This window comes from Ovis canadensis, chromosome 16, assembly GCF_042477335.2.
Source record: "Ovis canadensis isolate MfBH-ARS-UI-01 breed Bighorn chromosome 16, ARS-UI_OviCan_v2, whole genome shotgun sequence".
Taxonomy (NCBI): domain Eukaryota; kingdom Metazoa; phylum Chordata; class Mammalia; order Artiodactyla; family Bovidae; genus Ovis; species Ovis canadensis.
The window spans coordinates 72,140,582-72,162,874 of NC_091260.1; the positions used below are offsets into that span (position 1 = coordinate 72,140,582).

A 22,293-nucleotide genomic window follows, 5' to 3' on the forward strand; every position below is an offset into this window, starting at 1 on the left:
TTAATAATTACAGTGAAACTGTTAATATTTCACAGTCTGTGACAGTTCGGGGACAATTAAGAGAAACTAATAATGGTGCCTTCAACCTCACAACTTCAGTTCTCATGGTAATGCCAAGACCATGACCCCTCCACCTTCTTTCCCTGCCAGTCACCTTCTATGACTAATGCAACACTGCAACCAAGCATGTACCACATCCATATCATGATTCCTGATGCATTTCGATCATGCACACTGCAGAGAACTCAAAAACCATCAGTAGAATCAAAGCAAACTATGCAAAAATTAAAAACCATAGATGCTTCACTGGTGCCTCAGCAGTCAACAACCCACCTGCCAATGCAGGAGACCAGGGTTTGATCCCTGATCCGGGAAGATCCCCCATGCGGTGGAGCAATGAAGCCCGTGGGCCACAACTATTGAGACTGTGCTCTAGAGCCCAGGAGCTACAGTAACTGAGCCCACGTGCCCCAGGACCTGTGCACCAAGAGAAGTCACAGCAGTGAAGAGCACCACCCCTAGAGAGCAGACCCTGCTCCCTGCAGCTGGAGAAAGCCTGCAGAGCAGTGAAGACCTAGCAGAGCCAGAAACAGATAAATAAGTTACTAGATATATATACACAGAGAGAGAGTAATTAAGAGGATCTGGAACTCACCAGACTCCTGCTAAGAGCAGAAGGGTGGTCAGTGCGTGTGGAGGACTCACGTGCACTGCCACATGTCAGCCCCGACAGCGGGCGCCCCTCACCTTCAGGTGGTACTCGAGGGGCTGCAGAATGAGCCACTCTCCGGGTCCAAGGGAGGCTCTGTTCCCAACCCATCACTGTGGCCTCAAGCCACCTCCCCAGATGCTATGGGTTTCCCCGCACACCCAGAACTCCTCATCGCGAGTGACACCTCATCTACACCCTTGCCTTCCCCTCTGTTTTAGGGCAAAGACATGACTTTTATCTCCTTACTAAAGCTATATCATATTTTATACGCCACCTCCCCAGCTTTAATCCTCAAGACCCTGGTAGCACAACAATCTTTCTTATTTCATAGGGAATACACAGTACCAGGACGGGGCTTACTCTTACACTCAACAACAAAGGTGTCCACTGTTTAGAAACGGATGGTCTTTTGTAAAAGCCTACTATACGTTAATCAGACAACTATTTATGAAGCACTCCCGAGCCCCTGAGATGGCACTTCCTGACAAGTGGGGAGAGAAACTCAACTGGCTTACGATTAAGTAATCCGAGTGGAGACAGACCTAAAACTGTCCCAGCACCGTGCACGAGCACCCGGGGCACTGTTCTCACAAATAAACGCAATTGAGGATGAGCTGCTGCGAGACGGAAAGCAAGGGGCTCCGCGGTAGACCCTGCCTCGTCTCCTGTGTTCCAGGCACACGAGCTCAGGGCGTGAGCAGCCTGAACACACGTGCTCAAGAGCGCGGCTCTCACGCATGGTGAGACAGAAGCTGCACACGTGTGTGCGCGTGCGCATTTGTGCGTGTAAGCTGTGTGTGTGTGTGCGTGCGTGTGTGTGTATTCTTCTCTCCCCCATCGGGCCTATCTCTCTTTCTCGAGCACAGACAGGTCTCCTCTGACACCCACACCTATACTCTCACCCAGCACAAATCGCTCCCAGGAGGAGCAGCGCCACCACGGACCCCTGGGAGGACACCCGCACCCACACGTGGGGAGCCCCCCCAGCACCAGGCGCCCCCGCGAGGAGGGCCCCCACTCACCTGCTGGACGTCCTGCTGGAAGACGCAGAGCTGCAGCCGCTGGTGGAGCCGCACCTTGCGGTGCTGCCAGATGTTCTCCAGCTGCCGCTGGTGGTGCAGCACCTCGTGGATGACGTCCAGGACGTGGTGCACGGCCTTCGAGTAGTTGGCCGAGGCCGTGAGCGAGTCGGAGCTGCCGGGCGTCAGGGGCCGCTGGAGCTTGTCGAGCAGGGACTTCCCGTCCTGGCTCACCTGCCGGCGGGACACACGAGCCATTATAAGCCAGCGGGTGCTCCAGAAGCGCGGCTCTGCCCAGGCCCCGCCGCGGAACCCACCCTCCAGAGCACGGCAGGCCTACACAGACACATGCTCACCTACACACACCCACACCCAACCGTAAATCAGAGCTTCACTCAAAGGCACGTTTTATAAAGACTAAAATAAAATTTAGAACAGACCCATCCGTTATTCAGTGACATCACAAAACCAAATGTGGCAAATCACAGAGTTAAAATAAAAGGACTTTTAATTTTCATCAACACTGTAGTAGATGCTAGTCTTAATAAGCATGCTATTCTGCCTGGTTGCTCAGATGGTAAAGAATTTGCCTGCAATGGAAGAGACCTGGCTTTGATCCTTGGGTTGGTAAGATCGCCTGAAGAAGGGAATGGCAAGCCCCACTCCAGTATTCCTGCCTGAAGAATTCCATAGACACAGTAGTCTGCAAGCTACAGTTTACGGAGTCCCAGAGCCTGATGCAACTAAATGACTCACACACACAACCATTCTGTCTTAAATGACATACGCGTGCGTGTATGCATGCATGCTAGGTTACTTCAGTCGTGTTCAACCCTTTGCAACCCCAGGACTGTAGCCCACCAGGTTCCTCTGTCCAGAGCATTCTCCAGGCAATACTGGAGTCGGTTGCCATGCCCTCCTGCAGGGCATCTTCCTGACCCTGGGACTGTCTCCTGAGCTGTACACAGTTTCTTTACTCCTAGCGCCACCTGCAAAACCCCAAATGACATATGGGCTGACACAATTTCACTGCTGGACTACCTGCAAACTGAAATTTAAAAGTAATACTTTTCTTGTCTTATATTAGAGAGAACATAACAATTACAATGGAGCAAAATTTTAAAGCTGAATCTTGAAATCTAAGGGGGAAAAAAAAAGGACTAATCTAGCACCAGGCAATAAACATGTACTTACACTTTGTGACATAGTTGGATAGCAATTTTACTTCACAAAATAAAAAGAAAACTAAAGTGCCATTTTAATTTCGTTCACTAACTTAAAAGAAGTTATTTTAATTAAACAGCTATCATTTTTAAAGGAGATTTCAGTACTCTAACAGTTAACTATCCAAGTACAGTTAAATGAAAGCCAACAGACTAACCAAAAAAAAAAATTAAGGAAAGGTATGGGTGGAATACAGAAAGAAAGCATTATGTATTTTTAAACTTAGGAATGGTTATGCCAGGTGTGGTAGAAACAGCTCGATCAGACTGGACAGAAGGATGTGATGCGTGCTTCCTAAGCCCTCCCGCAGGACCAGGACCTTTGTGCTCAGATTCTTCGGAACGTTTCCTGGGGTATCCATGAAAAAGAGGAACAAAAGAGGGCCTTGCTAACAGACACAAAATGGGTTCAGGGGCAAAGTCTTACCACAGAGGAGACGGGGACAGTGAGTGGGTGAGTGGGACCGGCCAAAGGAAGCCAAAACCTGGGGGTGAGCAAGAGGCCTGGAGAATTTTCTAATCTCTTCCTTTAATTTTCTAATCTCTTCCTTTAATCCTCTTACAACTGAAATCGTGCTGGAATGTGACATCTTTGTTTTCTAATAACTGAACCTGAGACCTCTATTGAAGTGCTGACTCTTCCTTAGGAAAGCTGGTGCTATCAGACTTTGCAGATTGAAACTGATCTCCTACATCAAGTTAGCAAAACGGAAGCAGAAACAAAGCAAGCTGACATAACCAAAGGGAACGGGGTGTCAGGCACGTGTACAAACAAAAACAGGGGAAAGGCAAGTCTTCCGAAGAAGGGAGCTGCCCCCCCCCACCCGCCCCCGGAGTCACTGACACTTGTGCGGGCACTTCTGATACAATGATTTGGGGGGAGGCATGACGACTACTTTGGGGAGAGGATTTATTGTGGCCAATTCAGAGAAGCAGTCTATCACCACTGAATCAAACACCACCCTGCTTTTTGTACGGGCTGGCCAAAAAGTTCATTTGGGGAAACCTGCACGAACTGTATGGCCAAGCCAATAAACTGAGTTAGGCTCAGACGTATAAATGAGGAGGTTTTTTTCCTTTTCTTTTTTCCACCTGCTCTTAACATACGCTGGCTTTTCCAGGAATGCAGTTACCATGTTAATCAAAGGAAGGCACGCTTGATTTTCTTTGAAGCTCTCCAGGAGCTGCACATTATTAATAAAATACCGGTACGATAATACCGTTCTTAGTACTTGAGTCACAAATATAATGCACACCCAGTCTGCATCTGTAGCGGCCTTATAGACAAAGGTTTTAAATACATGTCTAGCACCTGAATACCTAACTATCTTCTATTTGCTGTACTCAGGTATGTGTAGACTGAAGCACATTTTATCATAAATTACCTTTTCTTTTGTATCTAATTTATATTGTAGCACATGTGGTGTTGGAGAAGACTCTTCAGAGTCCCTTGGACTGCAAGGAGATCCAACCAGTCCATTCTGAAGGAGATCAGTCCTGGGTGTTCTTTGGAAGGACTGATGCTGAAGCTGAAACTCCAATACTTTGGCCATCTCATGCAAAGAGTCGACTTATTGGAAAGGACTCTGATGCTGGGAGGGATTGGGGGCAGGAGGAGAAGGGGACGACAGAGGAGATGAGATGGCTGGATGGGGTCACCGACTTGACGGACATGAGTTTGAGTGAACTCCGGGAGTTGGTGATGGACAGAGAGGCCTGGTGTGCTGTGATTCATGGGGTCGCAAAGAGTCGGACACGACTGAGCGACAGAACGGAACTGAACTGAATTTACATAGACGATTTTTTTTCTGAAAATAGATTACCACCCCATACATTTTATTTCAGCAGGTATCATAAAGTTTCAGTTAAACAATGGGGGTGCAGCATTTCTTAGGACTGAGGACCAATACTCCAAGTTACACATTTCACATCTGTACAGAACCTAGAAAGAATTGCTGACAAATATTCCTTCTGCCTTTTACTCCTTATAAAACACGTAAGTCAGGAAATGCTCACCAGAGCATATGACTTGGTAAACAGGTCGTAAGGCTACAGATCAGAAGCTGTGGGGCAGACACTGACTGCTGCCTCCCAGAGTCCACTAGCTTCTCCGTCACAGCCAAACCCCATGGTCAGGAACAGCAATACCCCAGCTCTAAAGCTGCACTTCCTAGACTCGCTTTTAAACAGGAGTGGCCAACAGGCAGTAATTAAAACTGTTGAATAGGGCTTCCAAGAAAGCTGTCTAGGAGGTTGAGTATGCTCATTCCCCCTTGCCTATTTCTCTTCCCTGCTCCAAAGAACTTCGTGGAGATGGCTGGTACTTCTGCAGCTACTGATGACCTTGAGGCAACCATAAGGATAGTAGACCACCTGCTAAAAGAGGCAAAGCAAAAAGACAAAAGGATGCAGGGATCCTCTTACTAAGAGACCTACCACACCAGCCCTGGACCGCAAGCCCTGGGACTTCCCCACTGGCAAAAAGTCACCCTCTGTCTCAAGCCACTGTTCCAATCTTAAACCACAATACAGAATGGCCAGTGGGCTCCCAGCTCGCACCACGTTCCCAAAGGCATGCACGCAACACCACTAATATGCTACTACTGAGAATACAAGATCTGAGCAAGAACATTCCAACTCATCTTTCTTGACATCTGTGCAACTGTTTGACAGAGCAAGAGCAGGAATCATTACTGGGTTAGAACACATGCCTGCTCAGGCTGGAGGGGCAGCAGGAAGTGACTGACTACGTGAGCATCTCATCTCAACTTAACATAAGGGGACGCATTAAGCAAAGCTCTTTCTTCTGGGAGCCGTAAGCAGGGATTAAACCGTCTCTGTTGGTGCGACTGCTATACTGTCAATGGGGGTAGAGAGTATGCCAGCAGACGTGGAAAGAAAAATCCCAGGCAGGAGAACATCTGTCGTATCAAAACTGGACCCCGTGGAACTTGAAGTGCGTGCCCCCATGTAGCACCTCTCCAATAAAACTTTCAGAAAGAACTTGACTTTATTTCAGTGTGTTATTCACAGATGTGTCAATTTAAAAGGTATTATTTGAGCACATGAAAGATATCATATATACATTTTAGTAACTTTTAGCAAAATGTCTTTGTCTTTTTTAAGTACAGAAGAACTATATGGGGAAAAATGTTAGAATTTTATAAAGGGGATTGTTCTACTGTACAGAAACAAAAGATTTTTAAATGGTACAGAATAACCAGCAGAAAACAAATTTTTTAATTTAACGCATTTCATATTTTTAATAAAATAAAAAATTAAAATAGCAGCCAAATTATTCACATATAGTGTAAGTACGAAAACAATTAGTATATATGAGTTTATGGCATATGATACAGTTCTGAATTTTTTAACTATAGAACCAGTTGAATTAATTTACTTAAGTTGTATGTTTTGTCTAAAAATGTGTTGTCAGCTTTCAGGCAGTCAAACCTTGTCCCACAAAGGGATAATATCTGTAAAAGATGAAAATCAGCATTTACTATCAAAAAGCAGGACTTAACCTGCTGTAATTTTTCAAAAGATCAAGCTGGCTCATTTTTTCACATTCTGCTCTTTGTTTTTCTTGGAATATAGCATTTGGTGACATGAAGGACAGTGGAAGTTATATTTTAGAAACAGTAACATTTTATAAATATACAAACTAATACACTCTAATACCTAAATGAGTCAGGAAAAATGCAAGTGCTAAATAAAGCAAAAAAGGAGTTGAAGGTTAAAATTTTACCATATCATGGGTATGTCTGTCCTTAACATTTAAGAGGAAACTTAACTGTCTAAAATCAAGAACAATGGTCTGGTTCTTGATAATTTACTTTTAATCAAAACTGCACGTAAGATCTGTAACTTGGGTTCCTGTGCACCACCCTCCGAAAAGTTCCGCCAAACCTCAGAGGCTTGCCTGTTCTTATTCTAGTACATGGGTCTCTACACTTCTCACTAAATCTGATTAGAGCTCAGTGTCTCCAGCAGGAGTCCCCTTCACTCGCATGCAGACTGTTGCTCTGATCTAAAGAAAGAGATCAATACCTGGAGATCACTGCTGGTGGCTGCAAAACGCGACAAACCAAGAGCCAAGTACGACCTGTGACAGGTCAGCGAGGCCTGAACATGGCGCTGTGTCAGGTCCCCAGCGCGAGGACAGTATTTCCAGAATTTGATCAAAGTGGGCAAAATACACAAGCTGCATAAAGGCAGTCATTTATTGAAGTGAACATATATTCGGCGTGTTGTAAAGAAACAGTGATTCGTCTTCAAAACTTTTATGCATCAACTCAAACCAGCATCATCTACGGCGCTTCCTTCACAGAGTGTGGCTCACCAACAGGGCACAGCCCTCCACGCTGAGCCTGGAGGGTCTCCCAGCCCCACGGCCCTCTCCAGCACTCATGGCCTTATCCTCAAATCAAAGTGTTTCCTGTTATATCCGCACACTGCCCCACAACTTGCTCATCCAAGACAAACTTTTAACTGGGGAGTTTACACTGGAGAAACCTTACAGACACCCAGCTCACCAGGCAGCCAAGGTTGGCACCGACAGCTGCAGGAGGGCTTGGCATCCTGCACCCCTGCCTTGACACTTGGCCCAGTCAGCCCACACGGGCGAGGGGTTGAGGGTCATGCTACAGAAGGAAAGGCCTGGAATCTCTGACTGTCAAAGACATCAGACAGTGAAAGACTAAGGAATGTTTCAGTGTGAAGATAGGCCCGCGGCATGCTTCTGGGGCTGGAAAGAGCGATGTGGCTGGGACGAGGGAGACGGAGATGGTCCGCTGGATGGATGGCTGTGTGTATCAGTGGTGATGTGCTATCAAGCTGGAGACGGGTGGGGGGCAGGGGGCACAGATAGCGCATAAAACTCGGCAATCTGGTCAAGGTTGAGGGGAGCTCTCTGCTCTAACACTTTGCTACAGCCTGAAACCATTTCAGATTTTAAAGAATTTAAAGGGCAAAAAAAAAGAAATCCCTCCTTTGAAAGTCTTCTCTGCCCATCCAGTTCCAACCACCATGGCCTTGAATTTACAGCTCAGCTGCAAACATGTTTTAGGCTAAAAACTGTGGTATGACACAGCTAGGGAAGCTGTTTACTTGCCATCAGATTATTTTAAACTTTAGTGCCAATTTAAGATCTAATGAAATTGTATCATAGGTAAATCGAAGCTCCCATGTCAAGATGACCCTTTTTTTTAGAAGGCAGTGGAAATGGTGAGAGAATTCTGTGCTTTGCCAGAAATGCCAAGGGCCACGGGCAGGCTGCCTGGCCACCAGGCTGGAGGATGAGACTGGTCAGGTCAGGCGAGGCCGAGCTAAGTTCCTGCAGGCCAATACTGCAGCCCAGTCCTGCCAATCACCTGGTGTGAGAACTGTTCATGCCCACGGTAATCTGGAAGCTACCACTGCAATCAAAGCAGCTCCCGAGAAAATCATTAGTAAGCATGATTTTCTGTGTTACAGGTCAAAATTAGATGTCGCCATGGAGATGGTACACTGGGAGAAAGAACTTTACGTTTTTTGGAACTCACACTTTCCTCATCAATCAGTGTGATTAAAAAATCTATTCAATTTTCACTTTTACTCTTAAAAAAGCTATCACTTATTTATACAGTTCCTAATAAACACTGGATACAACATTAAGAAACGTAATACAGAGTTGATTATGTTATAATTGCATGACAACATAGAATAGTGTTTAAAAGGGATCCTGTTAAGTAAAGAGGTGCCCAGAGACTTAAATACATAGATATCAACTTTCATGGGCAGGAGATCAGACCACGTTCTGAAGCAAATAGTGTAGCATACCACATGTCCATCTAATTGTGTCCATGGACACAACAGGGTCAGGAGACCTGGGCTCAAGGACGTGAGAATGATAACTGCTTGGCATACAAGGATGTGTCAAGACTGAAAAGCAAATGCCAGACAACTCTGACAGGTGTGGCTGTGGTTCAGATCAAGGAAGATCTGGATTTAAACACAGTCATCCCTTGGTAATGAGGGAGAATGGTTCCAGGACTCTCCCCACCCACAGACACCAAAGTCAGCGGATGCTCAAGTGTCTTGTATAAAACAGCCTAGAACAGCTGGCCCTGCACATCCACATCGCACACCCACGGGTACAAAAGGCTGACTATTTCTTAAACGTCTCTGGGCTCAGCTCTCCGCAGGTCGGTTGAGGCATTTTCTCCCTGGAGTCTCACGGGAATCTTCCCGATCAGATGCTCAGTAGAGGTGCAGAAAGCAAGCACACACTGACCTCCCACCCACTCCCCACTCACCTCCAGGAACTTAACCAGCATCATAAACAAAAGGAGACTGGGTCGGAAGGGTCAGATGACCACAACGTGGACAAGACTGACACACCCGGACCTGGTGTGTATTTGGTGTCATCACCGCATCTAACGTGTGATAAGACACGGAGGGAGCACAGCGGTGGCTGAGACACACGGGCAGCCTCCCTGGGGTCAGTCCCCCCTCCACTTCCTACAGCTGAGGACCGGGCGGAGGTCACTTTGTGCTGCTCCCTCCTCATTTGTAAGAGGTGGGGGGAACAATCCCAGCCCCAGAGCTGCAGGCATGAAATAAGTGGTTACATCATGGCCTGACAGCAAAGCCTGGCACAGAAGGTGGCAGAAGATAAAGCAAGGATACGTTAAATAATGAGCTTATAATAATAAAGAAAACGCTCCACTGAGATTTCTGAAACAGCAAGTAGCCAGACACACGTGATATCCACCACATGTGCTGCGACGTCCAAAACAGGACGCTGCACCAGATTCCCCTCTGTTCTAGAAAGGTGCATTCAGGAAGAGCAACCGGAGTTTGGCAAGACTGCACTGCACGTAACGTTCATCTTTCCTAATTATGTGCAGTCAAAAAGGTTAAGACTTTCATTTCTTAGTGCAGATGAAAATCTGAGCACTCTGAAGAAAATCCACAAACATCTCAGGGCTATGAGGAGTCTGCTGTCTGCCTCCATCCTCTTACTTACCAGCCTCACCCTCCACGGAACTCAGAAGTCACAAGGAAACTGCAGCTCGGAACTTGTGCCTTTATTCTAGGCTAGCCAAAGCTTTGATCTTTCCGGCTTCAGGTGTTATGACACAAAAACCGTGTTGCTTTCCCACCACGGTAGAAGAACTGTGCGCTCACCTCGGAGTAAGCAAGAGTGACATGCTCGTACACGCCCTGGTGGTGGTGGATAGCGTCCTCCAGGTCCTGAAGCTCCGAGGGCAGGTCCACTTCACCGCAGGCCTTGCACCACGAGTCCACGTTGCTCATATACTGAGGTGGTTTAAACAAAAATAAAAAGATGATGTCTACCAACAGCAAACAATATTGAGAAGTAACCCTCTTTCAACATGGCTTTGAAATAAGGGTGGCTGAGAGAGTGTTTAGGAAGAGAGCGTGGCTGACTCCCTGAATCTAATGGCACTGACCTGGGTTCTCAAACCAGATTCCTGGACTCTGCAAACCAGCGCCCCATCCCTTCCTCCAGCTTCAGGCAGATTTGGAGGTGGGCCCAAGAAGCTGCATTTGAAATGACAGCCTTGGGTGGCTCTGTGGTCACTCCTGGGAGCGCCTTTGCCTTGAGTTGGCTGTTTTTCAGGCCTCCTGGTTAACTCTCCCATTTCACGGTTGAATCCGCGTTTCCATCTGCTCTGCGCTGTTGGCCATGGGGGGCATGGCCACCTGGTCCACCTGCACCCCCCAGCCTCAGCCGCACAGCAAGCTGGACTACTCCCAGAGCTGCAGTCTAGCCCTCCTGCTCTCCTCTTTCATTACAAAGGCAGCAGAAGATTCCTGAAGTCATCTACCTAACAGTACGAAGACCAGAGCATCCATCTGCCTACCTTTTCAAGAGTAAATACACACGGGGAATTAAAGGAGACCCTGGGAAGGAGGCCGAAACTCCAGAGCTGTGCCCTCTGGAGGGAAGCAAGGCTAAGGGAGACAGCGGAATCTCTGGGGTGTCCCCACTGTGCACATAAACGGGGAGGGCCTGCAGGCTGCAGTCCTAGGCCACGGCTGCTGACCTGTCCTCAGCATTCTCCACTGCCAGCCCCACCCCAGGGCTCACCAATAGCTGAGAAATCACAGCCAAACTTCCTAGGGAGATACCAACAGCATCCATCACAGTAAGTGTCAAAGACAAGCAGCAGAAGGCTCAATTAAGGATGTGAATTCAATTAACACTAACTCAAATAAATAGACATCAACGCATTTCCCTGGGTTTCTCCTCTTTTCTCTAGTTTCTCGCTGTCTTTCCACTCATCAGGGAATGCAGAGCGTGACTATTTAAAACACGGTAACTGACCTGCCAGACGAGAAATGTGCTACGAGTCTCTTAAAATATATATGAGAATAACCTCCTGGGTACGTAGGACATTTTTAGAAACTTAGACAAGCCACCTAAGTAACCACTGTTTCTAAAAATCCCTTTATTATTAATGTATTGGTTCAGAAAAATATCTGCATGAAAATCCCAGGGCTGGAAACCAATTCACAAGGCATTAAGTGTCATCTGAAGGTACGTGGTTTCACATGGCTTTAAACATGACTACACCCAGGTAGGCCTCAGGGAAGGTGTTCATCACTCTCCCCCATGGTTCCTCCTGACATCACCAGGGCTACAGTAGGAGTAATGAAGTTATATTATGCCTCTCCCCATTCTCATGCACACACATATGACTACTTAGGCGTATTTCTAAGCATTTCTTGGATGGTGTTCTAAAAGCAGTCAAAAACACTGCTAAAACGTAATTAACCCCAATTTTTGAGGCTATCAGTAAAGAGAAACCTTCGAGCAGTTTTATGGATGCCTGCAGTTACTTAACTTACTTATAGTTTCTTAAAGTATCTTGAGAGGTACTAATTCTATTTACCTGCAAAAACATAGGGCACCTTATAACACAGACACCTCATGGAAAAAGGACTCTGTACATCTAAGTTCACTGGGTTAAAACAAACCAACGACAGAAAGAAGCCTGACCGTGGTTTCTTTGTAAACCATGGTTTACATGGTCCCATGGTTTCATGGGACTTTTGTGCAAGCACAGGTTTTGTTTTTGATTTAGAAGATGGCAACCCTTAAAGGGCCAGCTCCAGGTCCCGAACGTCTTCTGAAAAGCTCGACACCCAAAGGAGATCCGAACCAGAGCAGCAATCCCCACTGGACAGCCAAGAAGGAGGAGGATGTTAACAGGTGCAGCACCAAGAAAAAAGTCGCTAGGATCAAACTTTGTGTCAAAAACAGGTACCCACACAACAGAACCTCCTAGAGCCTATTAATACAATAATGTGCCCTGTGAATATGGGAGGGAGAGGGACTCTGATGTTGGTTTAGAAACCTGACTACCACCCTTGCACACGCACACACCTCCTACTATCTTGACAGACAGTTTGGGCTTGGAACAACAGAGGACGTCCAGCACACAGCCCAACACTTTCTAACGGAAGACAACAGACGAAGGCTGCTGTACTCTAGTGGGATCAGAGCACCAGCTGAGGCTCTGATGCTATAAATGCTCAAATGTAAACCAAACAACTTTGCTGACAAAGGTCATCACTTTGCCCATAAAGGCCCATATAGTCAAAACTATGGTTTTTCCAGTAGTCATGTACAGATGTGAGGGCTGGACCATAAAGCCTGAGTGTCAAAGAATTGATGCTCTCGAACTGTGATGCTGGAGAAGACTCCTGAGACTCCTCTGCCCTGCAAGGAGATCAAACCAGTCAACCCTAAAGGAAATCAACTCTGAATATTCACTGGAAGGACTGATGCTGAAGCTCCAATACTTTGGCCACCTGATGCAAAGGGCCAACTCACTGGAAAAGACCCCAATGCTGGGAAAAGACTGAGGGCAGGAGGAGAAGGGGACAACAGAGGAAGAGATGGCTGGATGGTATCACTGACTCAGTAGACATGAATCTGAGCAAACTCTGGGAGATAGTGAAGGACAGAGAAGCCTGGCGTGCTGCAGTCCATGGGGTCACAGAGAGTTGGACAAGACTGAGCAACTAAACAGGAAAACCACACGAGTGAACACACAACATCTGGCCAGACGTGGAGGAGAGGCAGGAGAGTGCAAGGGAATTCCAGGCACCTCTGAATTCAAAGCAGGAGCCGGCCTCAGAGCTGGGGATTCTGATGCTCAGCAGAGTGGTCGCTTTAGCACTGCTCAGAGAGGATGGCAGGAGGCTGGGTCAGCCGGTTTGCAAACGTGAGGCAGGCAGACAAGGGAAGAGTGATTAATACGTAAGCTTTAAAAGGAGAGCCTGAATAATTAACTAGCAGCCTTATTTTCAGAAGCATTTATGCCACTGCCCTCCATCTGCTGAGAGTGGGAACTTCCAGTTTGCTGAGATCGTCCAGCCTAGTCAATTTCACGCCCACCAGGAGCACCTGATACAGCATCAGCTGAACATAGGTGGTTAGCCCGATTTAGGAGACAAAGAGACAGGAACTTCCTAGAATGTAAACGCTTAAAGCCCTTATTGAGAGGGGCTTTCTCCTCTTTGGAAAAATTAAGGCTCAGTGAATTTTATATATATATATAACACATGTATGAATTCCAAGTTTAGAGTTTCCTTTCTTATTTCTAATTTCCTCATTTTCTGCTTTCATTTCTAGGAAATATTACTCTACTGTTTCTTTCATCATTTCTACTCCCTGACTATGAATAAACACACTCCCGTCTCCTGGTTCCTTGAAGAGAGATAGGGTCCCTTCTCTGCCCAGCAAAATCACAGGACAGATGAAGGCTAAAAACAGCCAAAGGCGATCATTGGTTACCACACTGGACAGTACTCTAGTCATTTTTCTAAAAAAACAGGGAAAACTGAAGATTTTAAGGTGTCGTAAAATCAAGTTGCTTTAATTCTTTGATTTATAACAAGGTAATTCTAACAGCTTTGCTATGAAGCTCCTTAATATAAAGGGATATAACACATGACCCCAAAAAGCGAGCCCTAAACATTGTCTCCCAGTCAAACCACTAGCCATTCGGCCGTGTCTCCAGTTCTGTAAACGAATACTCTGACCTTGTTCACACCTCACAGGAGATGAGGGTGGGAGAGGATAAGCCAAGACAGCGCTGGAAGGCACAGTCTCACATCATTCTCATCCGGCTGTAACCTCAAGATTTATGTGCATAAAGCCACACGCGAATACCAACACGAGAACACCCACAGAGACACGAGCAGGTGGGGTGCGACGCACACGCCCTCCCCCACAAGGATGAGCTGCCGTCCCTCCCCGAAGGTGGCTTCCTTCAGCCACACTGTCAACTGCAGGCCCAGAGTTGAGCCCTACGTCACCCCAATCGGATTTAAAGCCTTAGTGAGAGCTCCAGAGGAGGGTCAAAGGGGTGGCTATAGAAAGCCATCTATGATGTCCGAGTTCTGGTCCATCCCTGGTGAGTTTATGATAACAGCTTAAGCGTAGCTAGTAGGCAGAGAATTTAAAAAAAGGGAATACAGGCGACCTATTTGGAGACTCTCTCCTGGGAAGAGGGAAACCACTCGGTGATGCCACCTTCTGCGCTCCTGAATCTCAGTGAAGGGGAAGACAGACCTTACCACTGCACCTGCACTTGAGGGAAGGAAACATTTCGGAAGCCTAAATGTTCGGGACCCTAAAAGCCTAGGGTCCCATCTGCACATTTTGGTTGCTGGGTGCAGCTGCACGGCCTCAGTCAGGGCCCATCAGAGATGCCAGCCTTTCTCAAGGGCCCACTTTGTCCCCAAGGTCCTATGGGGCGTCTTCTCTGGCCACTGAAGTGATGGAGCCCGCAAGTACCATCAGAGCTCATGCAAGACCCCATGAAATTCTGTTCAACAATGTATTCCTCTAGCCATGTTTCCTTCAAGCTCATAAATTAGAGCCACTATTTTATCCAAATAAAAACACCCTAGGCTCTTTCAACTTTACTGCATGTCAACAATTTTTTTATAATAAAACACTGGGGAGGGGAATATCTCATGGCACCCACATTTCTACATTGCTTTCAGGCAGGGCAGAGCAGCAGTTAATCTTCTGGGTTACCCGCAATTCCGGATCCTGCCGTGGTTAGAGAAATTTTTCCCTTGTGCTTCAGACCATCCAAGAGTCCCCCAGCCGGCTTGCCAGGTTTCAGATTTATTCACATCGTCCTGGTGGGCATTTTTAGGGGCCCACAAGCAATGCACACACCTCCACACAGCCCAGGGGGTGACTGCACCCCACACCATGCTACCATCCCAGACGGCATGTGGGTGGGGGCGACACAGCTTTTCTCCTGAGCACAGGAATGTTCAATGAACGACACGCCACGACCTTGACCGTGACGGCACCAGAGGTGGCTACACAGAAGCGGAGACAGTGCTGTGTTCAGCTGAAGGGGCTCCTATTACTTTAACTCAAACTGCTCCTGTGTGGGGGCTTTGTGTCTCCTTTATCACAAAACTACCTCTTGCATAAACTTAGCAGGAAAACCCGACACTGAAACCCGCTGGTCCCGACTCACAGCTTCCACACGAGGCTATAATTCTGTCACCTTGCACTCCTGTTCGTTTCCCCTCCTGCTTCACACTTTCAAGGTTCCCAGAGTTGAGATCACTCCTAATTAGCACCTTGGGTGACATTCCAGCCACTCCTCCGAGATGCCGGGCAAGCTGGGGCTTGTACCCACCCAGCAAGGCTGTTTCTAGATGAAAGGACACTATCTCCTTTTTAGCAGCATCAGTGCAAATCCCTGTGAATGTAGGTTTTTTCCCCCAAAATAACTATCCCTGAGAAAGCTCTATCGGTATTCTTCCTTCAAACTAAGGCAACCACCTGTCCCCTCCCCACGTCTTGCTAGTGGCTAGAGGTTCCTGAGTTTCCTCCCACACGTCTAGGGAAACAGGCTCACCACCCAGGCTTCCACCACGAGCATCTGACTCACAGCAACTCCCTCTCTTTCGCTGCCCTCCAAGTGTGTTCGCTGAGGCAGGCATGCCCGTTGGCGGGTGTGTGGGGAGTGTTGGGAGCACACTTCACATGTTAACTCTGAGACAAGGTACTGTGACCAGCACATCGGCAGGTGAAGCCCGCGTGAGGTCTGAATCCATACAAGTAACTTGACAATTGTGGGGGACACTGAAAACCGTACCCCAAAGCCATTTCTCCACCATGGCCCAGGCTGGTACAGCGTGGCCCTGCAAGGAGGCTGAGAACCCAGGCCTGCGGCCCGGTTGAGGGCCAGCAGCCCTCTCCAGGCTCGGGGGACCAGGGAAGTGGGCTAGGCCAGAAGGAACTCCCGTGAACACTGCTGCCCTGAGACAGCAACCGGAGATGACACTGCAGCCTGCACGCGTGGGGCGCAACTGCAGAGGGGCCAGCGCCGGGGCAACCGGGGACCACACCGCAGCCTGCACGCGTGGGGTGCGACGGCAGAGGGGCCAGCGCCGGGGCGACCGGGGACCACACTGCAGCCTGCACGCGTGGGGCATGAAGGCAGAGGGGCTGGGGCGACCGGGGACCACACTGCAGCCTGCACGCGTGGGGCACGAAGGCAGAGGGGCTGGGGCGACCGGGGACCACACTGCAGCCTGCACGCGTGGGGCGCGACAACAGACGGGCCGGGGCGACCAGAGACCACACCGCAGCCTGCACGCGTGGGGCGTGACGGCAGACGGGCCAGGGCAACTGGGGACGACACTGCACCCTGCACGCATGGGGCGCGACGGCAGAGGGGCCAGAGCCGGGGCGACCGGGGATGACACTGCAACCTGCATGCGTGGGGTGCAGAAGCACCCCGGGTCTGCAGGGGTGAGGTACGGGCGTCTGGCGCCGTGGGGTGGCTTCAGCGCCCTGGTGGCCTCCGAGGCTCTGCTGTGGGGATGCAGGGGGCTGGGGGAGGTGGGCAGGGGCCGAGCTCCCAGGCACTGACCTTCTCAGCCTTCTGGTGGAAGACGGACGACATGTCCAGCAAGGTGCTGCGCTCGTCCAGGGCGGCCGCGAAGGCCTTCCACTCCTGCTCCAGCTGGTTGGCGATCTGCTTGATCTGCTGGGAGGCGTAGTGGCCCGACTCCACCAGGCGGTTGGCCACCGACATGATGCGGTTGATGTTCACGTACACGTTCTGCGGAGGGGCGAGAAGGGGGTGCTGGTCAGGGTGGGGCGCATGGGGTACCGCTCTGACAGATGCAGAACGTGCTATCTGAAGCCACCTATGAACTTAAAAGTCACATTTTAATAGCAGGATCAGCAGGTAGATAAAAGGACGTGTGCTGCTATCCGGATTTCCATAAACCCTAAGCCTTGATTTTAGTTTCTATTTTTAAAACTGCAGAATTATGGGTGAACCAGCTGGGAGGGGCACAGAAGCGATGCACACAGCGCCCTCTGACCCACGCCCTGGCCTCCGGTACTGAGAAGGGTCCAGACGGCAAGCTGTCACCCAGAACTGCGGGAGCCACTGCCGTAGTCTGTCACGAGGACCCAGAAATGACAGACTCTGTACGTGGCAACCAGAGGCTACTCTGTGTGGAAACAAGCCCTCCCTTCCACACAAGCCCAAGTCAGCTTGCTGGTGCCAAGAGGAAACCTGCAAACGCATCCGCGTTCCCCGGGGAACGGGAATCGCGGCACCGACAGAGCAATGCTCTGTTCCAACTTCAAATGAGCTTTTCTGCTGTGTTGAAATCTCTCTCTTCGAGTCCAGTAGCTTGTGGCAAAAATAAGGGTACAAAGCTCTTTTTTTCTTTTTTTTTAAAAAGGGCATTTTTCTTGCAAAAGAAGTTCTCATATGGTATTTCCATTTCTGCCTTCCATCTTCTTTAAGGATCACATGATCCTTAAAGCAAAGGCAGGGTGCGGAATGCGCACTTTCAGTGAAGCCTCGGTTGTTGCTGCTCTTCATATATATTTATTATTACTAAGACTTTTGTGACGCATCCCAACACTGCACCGTGCACTGGGTCTCCCCAAATCGCAGCCTCGCCTTTGGCTCCCGTCACCTTCACCCTAAATCAAACTGGGTTACCCAACCTGCCTGAACTCCCGCACACCCTTCCTCCCGCCCCTCCTGCCCACGTGGTCCTCAGGCCATCTCCCGCTGCCTCGCCCTCCGACCCCTGCACCAGCCTCGTCACTGTCGCCCCGTGCGCAGTGACCCAGGGAAGCGCCCGACAGGACGCGCCTGGTGTTCTCTGTACCTTCACTGACTCATTCCCTTCATCCACTCCTGATCGCAGCCTCAGCTAAACAGAGTCGCCTTCATCTGGGTTTACAGAGCCGCAGACTCCAGGCGCTGAGGCACTTTTCTGGGCTGCGGGCTGGAACCAGCTCCCACATCCGGGTGTGGGGCTCGCCCGGCAGGCAGCGGGGGCATCTGTGAGGCTCTGATGGGCAGTGGAGGACACCATCCGAGGGGAACTGGCCTCATGGCCTCGTGTGGCATTAGTGCCCCAAAGACTGTCCTCTAAGGAGCAACGCCTCTCCTTCTCATACACGTTCTCTCCCACTGGACACACTGACCAGACTCACCAAGTTTTGCTTTCTCTGGATCCTTAAAGAGGAAAATCTACCCCAAAGATCTGTTCGAAAGAGCATCAGCAGGTGCCCTTGTCAGGATCTGGGGACAAGCTGTCCACCCAGATGGCTCCAGCAGGGGGCCCACAGAGGGGGCTGCATCCACCTCCATCTGTTTCAGGGCCTGCATGGCTTCCATCCCCTCAAACTGCCTGCACTCCACATACAGAGGACCACTGTCTAAATCATGCCTGGGCCATGCCTCTATCACTGCGGCAGGATGAAGGAGCCACATGGCACACAGCCCAGACGAGCGTGCACAGACACGGCAGTGTACAATTCCCCACATTAGCTGTGGCTCCACCCAGATTCCTACCATCAGAGCCTCTAAAACCCCTGTGATGGGAGAATGGGCACCACCTCACTGCTGTCCCTTAAAATACTTTCTGTATGGATGTGAGAGTTGGACTGTGAAGAAAGCTGAGCGCCGAAAAATTGACGACTTTGAACTGCGGTGTTGGAGAAGACTCTTGAGAGTCCCTTGGACTGCAAGGAGATCCAACCAGTCCATTCTAAAGGAGATCAGCCCTGGGATTACTTTGGAAGGAATGATGCTAAAGCTGAATCTCCAGTACTTTGGCCACCTCATGCGAAGAGTTGACTCACTGGAAAAGACTCTGATGCTGGGAGGGCTTGGGGGCTGGAGGAGAAGGGGACGACAAGAGGATGAGATGGCTGGATGGCATCACCAACTTGACGGACGTGAGTTTGAGTGAACTCCAGGAGATGGTGATGGACAGGGAGGCCTGGTGTGCTGCGGTTCATGGGGTCGCAAGGAGTCGGACACGACTGAGCGACTGAACTGAACTGAACTGAAAGTCGACTTTGCTCCCCGACATCTAGTACTTCTATTTTATCAAAAATGTTTAAAACACACTAGACAGCACAAGAAAGGGCTGAAGGTTAACAGGCCCCTCTCCTGCCTAAGTAAATGTCCCAGACACATGAGGGACTCGCGGAGGTGTTGAGAACTAGGAGCTGAGAGGCCTGCAAAGCGCCCCCAACAGTTGTCACCCTGCAGTGCACAAGTGACTATAGTCTTTTTAAATTAAAAGTTTTACTTAGAGGAGTGACGGAAGTGCATCATAGAAAAATAGAAAACATATTTAAACCTAAAGAAGAGGTATTACCCATACTTTTAAGAGTTTCTTCCTTACCATAATATACTAAAATTACTGACAGTATTTTTAATGAGGTGATAACACCAGTGGTAGCAACTACCATTTACGCAGTACTTACCTGATAAATTCTGCTTGGTAACTTACACGAACATCATAAGTAAAATAATGCAACACCATGTTAGGTAGAAATTATCCCCACTTTAGAGATTAGGAAACTGAGGCTCAAAGAGATTAATCAGGCTGCCCAAGGTGGCACAGTAAACAGAACTCAGAATTAAAAACCTCTACATTAATAACCCACATGCCCAGCTTCTTCATCGTCTGCTGATTCCTAATCACTAGCAACACTGAGGGAGGGAGAGGACCCTTTCTGCTCCTTTCTAGTTTTTATAAAATATATTTCAGTACTTCTAGTTTTTAAAGTATGTGATAGTGGTGGGCTGAATGTGTCTTTCACCATTAGTTGGAAGCTTCTGAATATTTTGAAAAATTGACAGGAAATTGTTAGGAGAGAAAAAAAAAAAGTCTTCTAGGATGCTTCCCATAAAGGCCCACATTTCATTCTCCTCATCTACACCCAGGCTAAATCTTTAACCCCAAAATTATCTTACCTCAAACTCAAGAACAGTATCAGACTTTTGGGATAGTGCTTATTACAAAAATTTTAATTGCTGAACATTTTTTCTGAAACTACCCAAAGTGAAGCACTTTGTGGACTGAACTCTAATGAAATGGCCTCTTACTGAACTAATTTAAATAACGACCCCCTCTTTGTATCGTTTCAATGCTCTTTAGACAACACATTACCAGGCAAAGAGGGCTAGCTAACTTCCACAGGTCTGGCGCAAAGTCCACACCAAAACTGTCTCTAAAGTGAAAATTCCTAGAGTAACTCTCTACAGAAGGAACCCTTTGTCCTACAGAACAATGTATAGCTTTATCCAAAACTATACTAAGACTGTTATTTAAAATTCACTGTTGGGTTCTTTTGGGCAATTCTGCACTGCAATCTTGCAGCAACCCCAGTCGTATCCACAACAGGCCAAGGACATCCAGAGAGCCACAGGACTGCGGGAAAGACTGATGTCAGACCGCCGGCCCTCCACTCAACTTGGGAGGAAGGCTCACGTTTTAGGAGAACTGGAAGATGCCCCTGAGAATGGCAGCAGGCTGGCTTACGTCTTCATCACGAAGGGCTGGCTGGTTCATGCGACTCAGCCTCTGAAAAGAGCCCCGCGGGCTCCTGAGAGGGACAGTTCAGAAGCCAGCATCAAAACCATGCCTGTGGGCTGGCCAACTGAACTGGTTCAAGTTTCACTGGTTGGTTGGCTTGCTTGTTTTCACTTCTGTTTGCTTACAAACTTAAAAACAAGCTACCTACACACTGCTACCACAGAGACTCTCCCACACTGGAGGTCAGCTGCTACATCGGATTGTCAGAAGGCCCTACACGAGCTCTGGGCAACGTGCTGGGAAGGAGCCGTGTAAATACCCTCCTCCGTCTGCCACAGTTCGCTCAGCAGCAGGACACCCCTGTGCCCCGGTGCCTTACCATGCAGTTCATGGCAAAGTGGTTGTGCTGGGTCTGGAGCTCCATGGCGTGAGGGTGGCTGGTCCCAATCTCGGTGTAGCTGTTCAGAAACAGGCCCTTGTTGTGTGTGATCCAGTCAAACATCTACCGGGATGAAAAAAAGACAGCCTGGGATCACTCCCGAGAAAGAGAGGCCTGACACAGGCCCAGGAACCAGACCAAACCAAGGAAGGGTGGTGTCCTTCTGCCAAGAACCCCTGCGGCGCTGGGGCCCAGAAGACGCTAGACAGCTACCAAGTCACAGTTCTGAACTTGAAGGAGCTGCCAAGACAATCTTACCTAGGGTGCTCCTTAGACAGATGAGGAATTAAGAAGTAAATATGTAAGGAGAGGTCATTCAGATCCCCCAGGCTGATTAAAACTCCAATCTTCTGACTCTCTGCTATACTGAACCACATAATTAGCCACATTGCTCTTCAATTAAAGACCCGTTAGGTGAAATTACAAACTTACAGGTCTCTGGAGGGGTGTTGCTCTGCCCACAGATTACTGACGGCAATTTCGATGACTAAGAGATTATGCTCTTTAATGCAAAAAGAATTAAAAAAAAAAAAAAACCCTGTGCAAACTATAAAATTTACTGTGAAAATAAAAAGAAATCGGGAAAACTTTAACAATGACACCCCTCTTAAGATTCAACAGAGATGCTACCTGGAAAATGATGTTAATTATATTGTTCCCAGGAAAACATTTAAGGGAAAAGAAATGATTGTCATTAACACTACTTCTGTGATGTGAACCGGAACCTAGGGGCAGTCACTTGCTTGTTGAGTAACTGAAAGGAAGGTTTCTAGCATCTCTGACAAGGCACTACAGCTAACCCTTGAACAACCCGGGTTTGAACTGCACGGGTCTAATTACATGCAGATAAATGAAGTAAATGGAGTGTCTATACTTTTCAATAAATGAAGAACCTGTATTTTCATTTTACACATCTTTAAGTGCGGCAAAAAGTTGTGTTCAACTAGACATCATAATATATGGAATCAAAAGAACTGAGGCTGGAGCCTTGATTCTACCAAACTGTTTCAGCCTCTCATCCCTGGGTGAGTC

At 48.4% G+C, this 22,293-nt stretch overlaps 1 protein-coding gene across 2 annotated transcripts in view; it reads right to left on the bottom strand.

Annotated features, from left to right (window-relative positions):
- The window catches only part of TRIO (trio Rho guanine nucleotide exchange factor), a 356,120-nt gene that overhangs the window by 186,988 nt on the left and 146,839 nt on the right, over positions 1-22,293 (bottom strand). For both annotated transcript variants that reach the window (XM_069556151.1, XM_069556152.1), the window contains exons 6-9: positions 21,202-21,324; positions 16,886-17,077; positions 10,125-10,256; positions 1,735-1,965 (exon numbers count right to left, since the gene is read on the bottom strand). In XM_069556151.1, the coding sequence (XP_069412252.1) occupies positions 1,735-1,965; positions 10,125-10,256; positions 16,886-17,077; positions 21,202-21,324 (678 nt within the window). The remainder of the gene's footprint in view (positions 1-1,734; positions 1,966-10,124; positions 10,257-16,885; positions 17,078-21,201; positions 21,325-22,293) is intronic.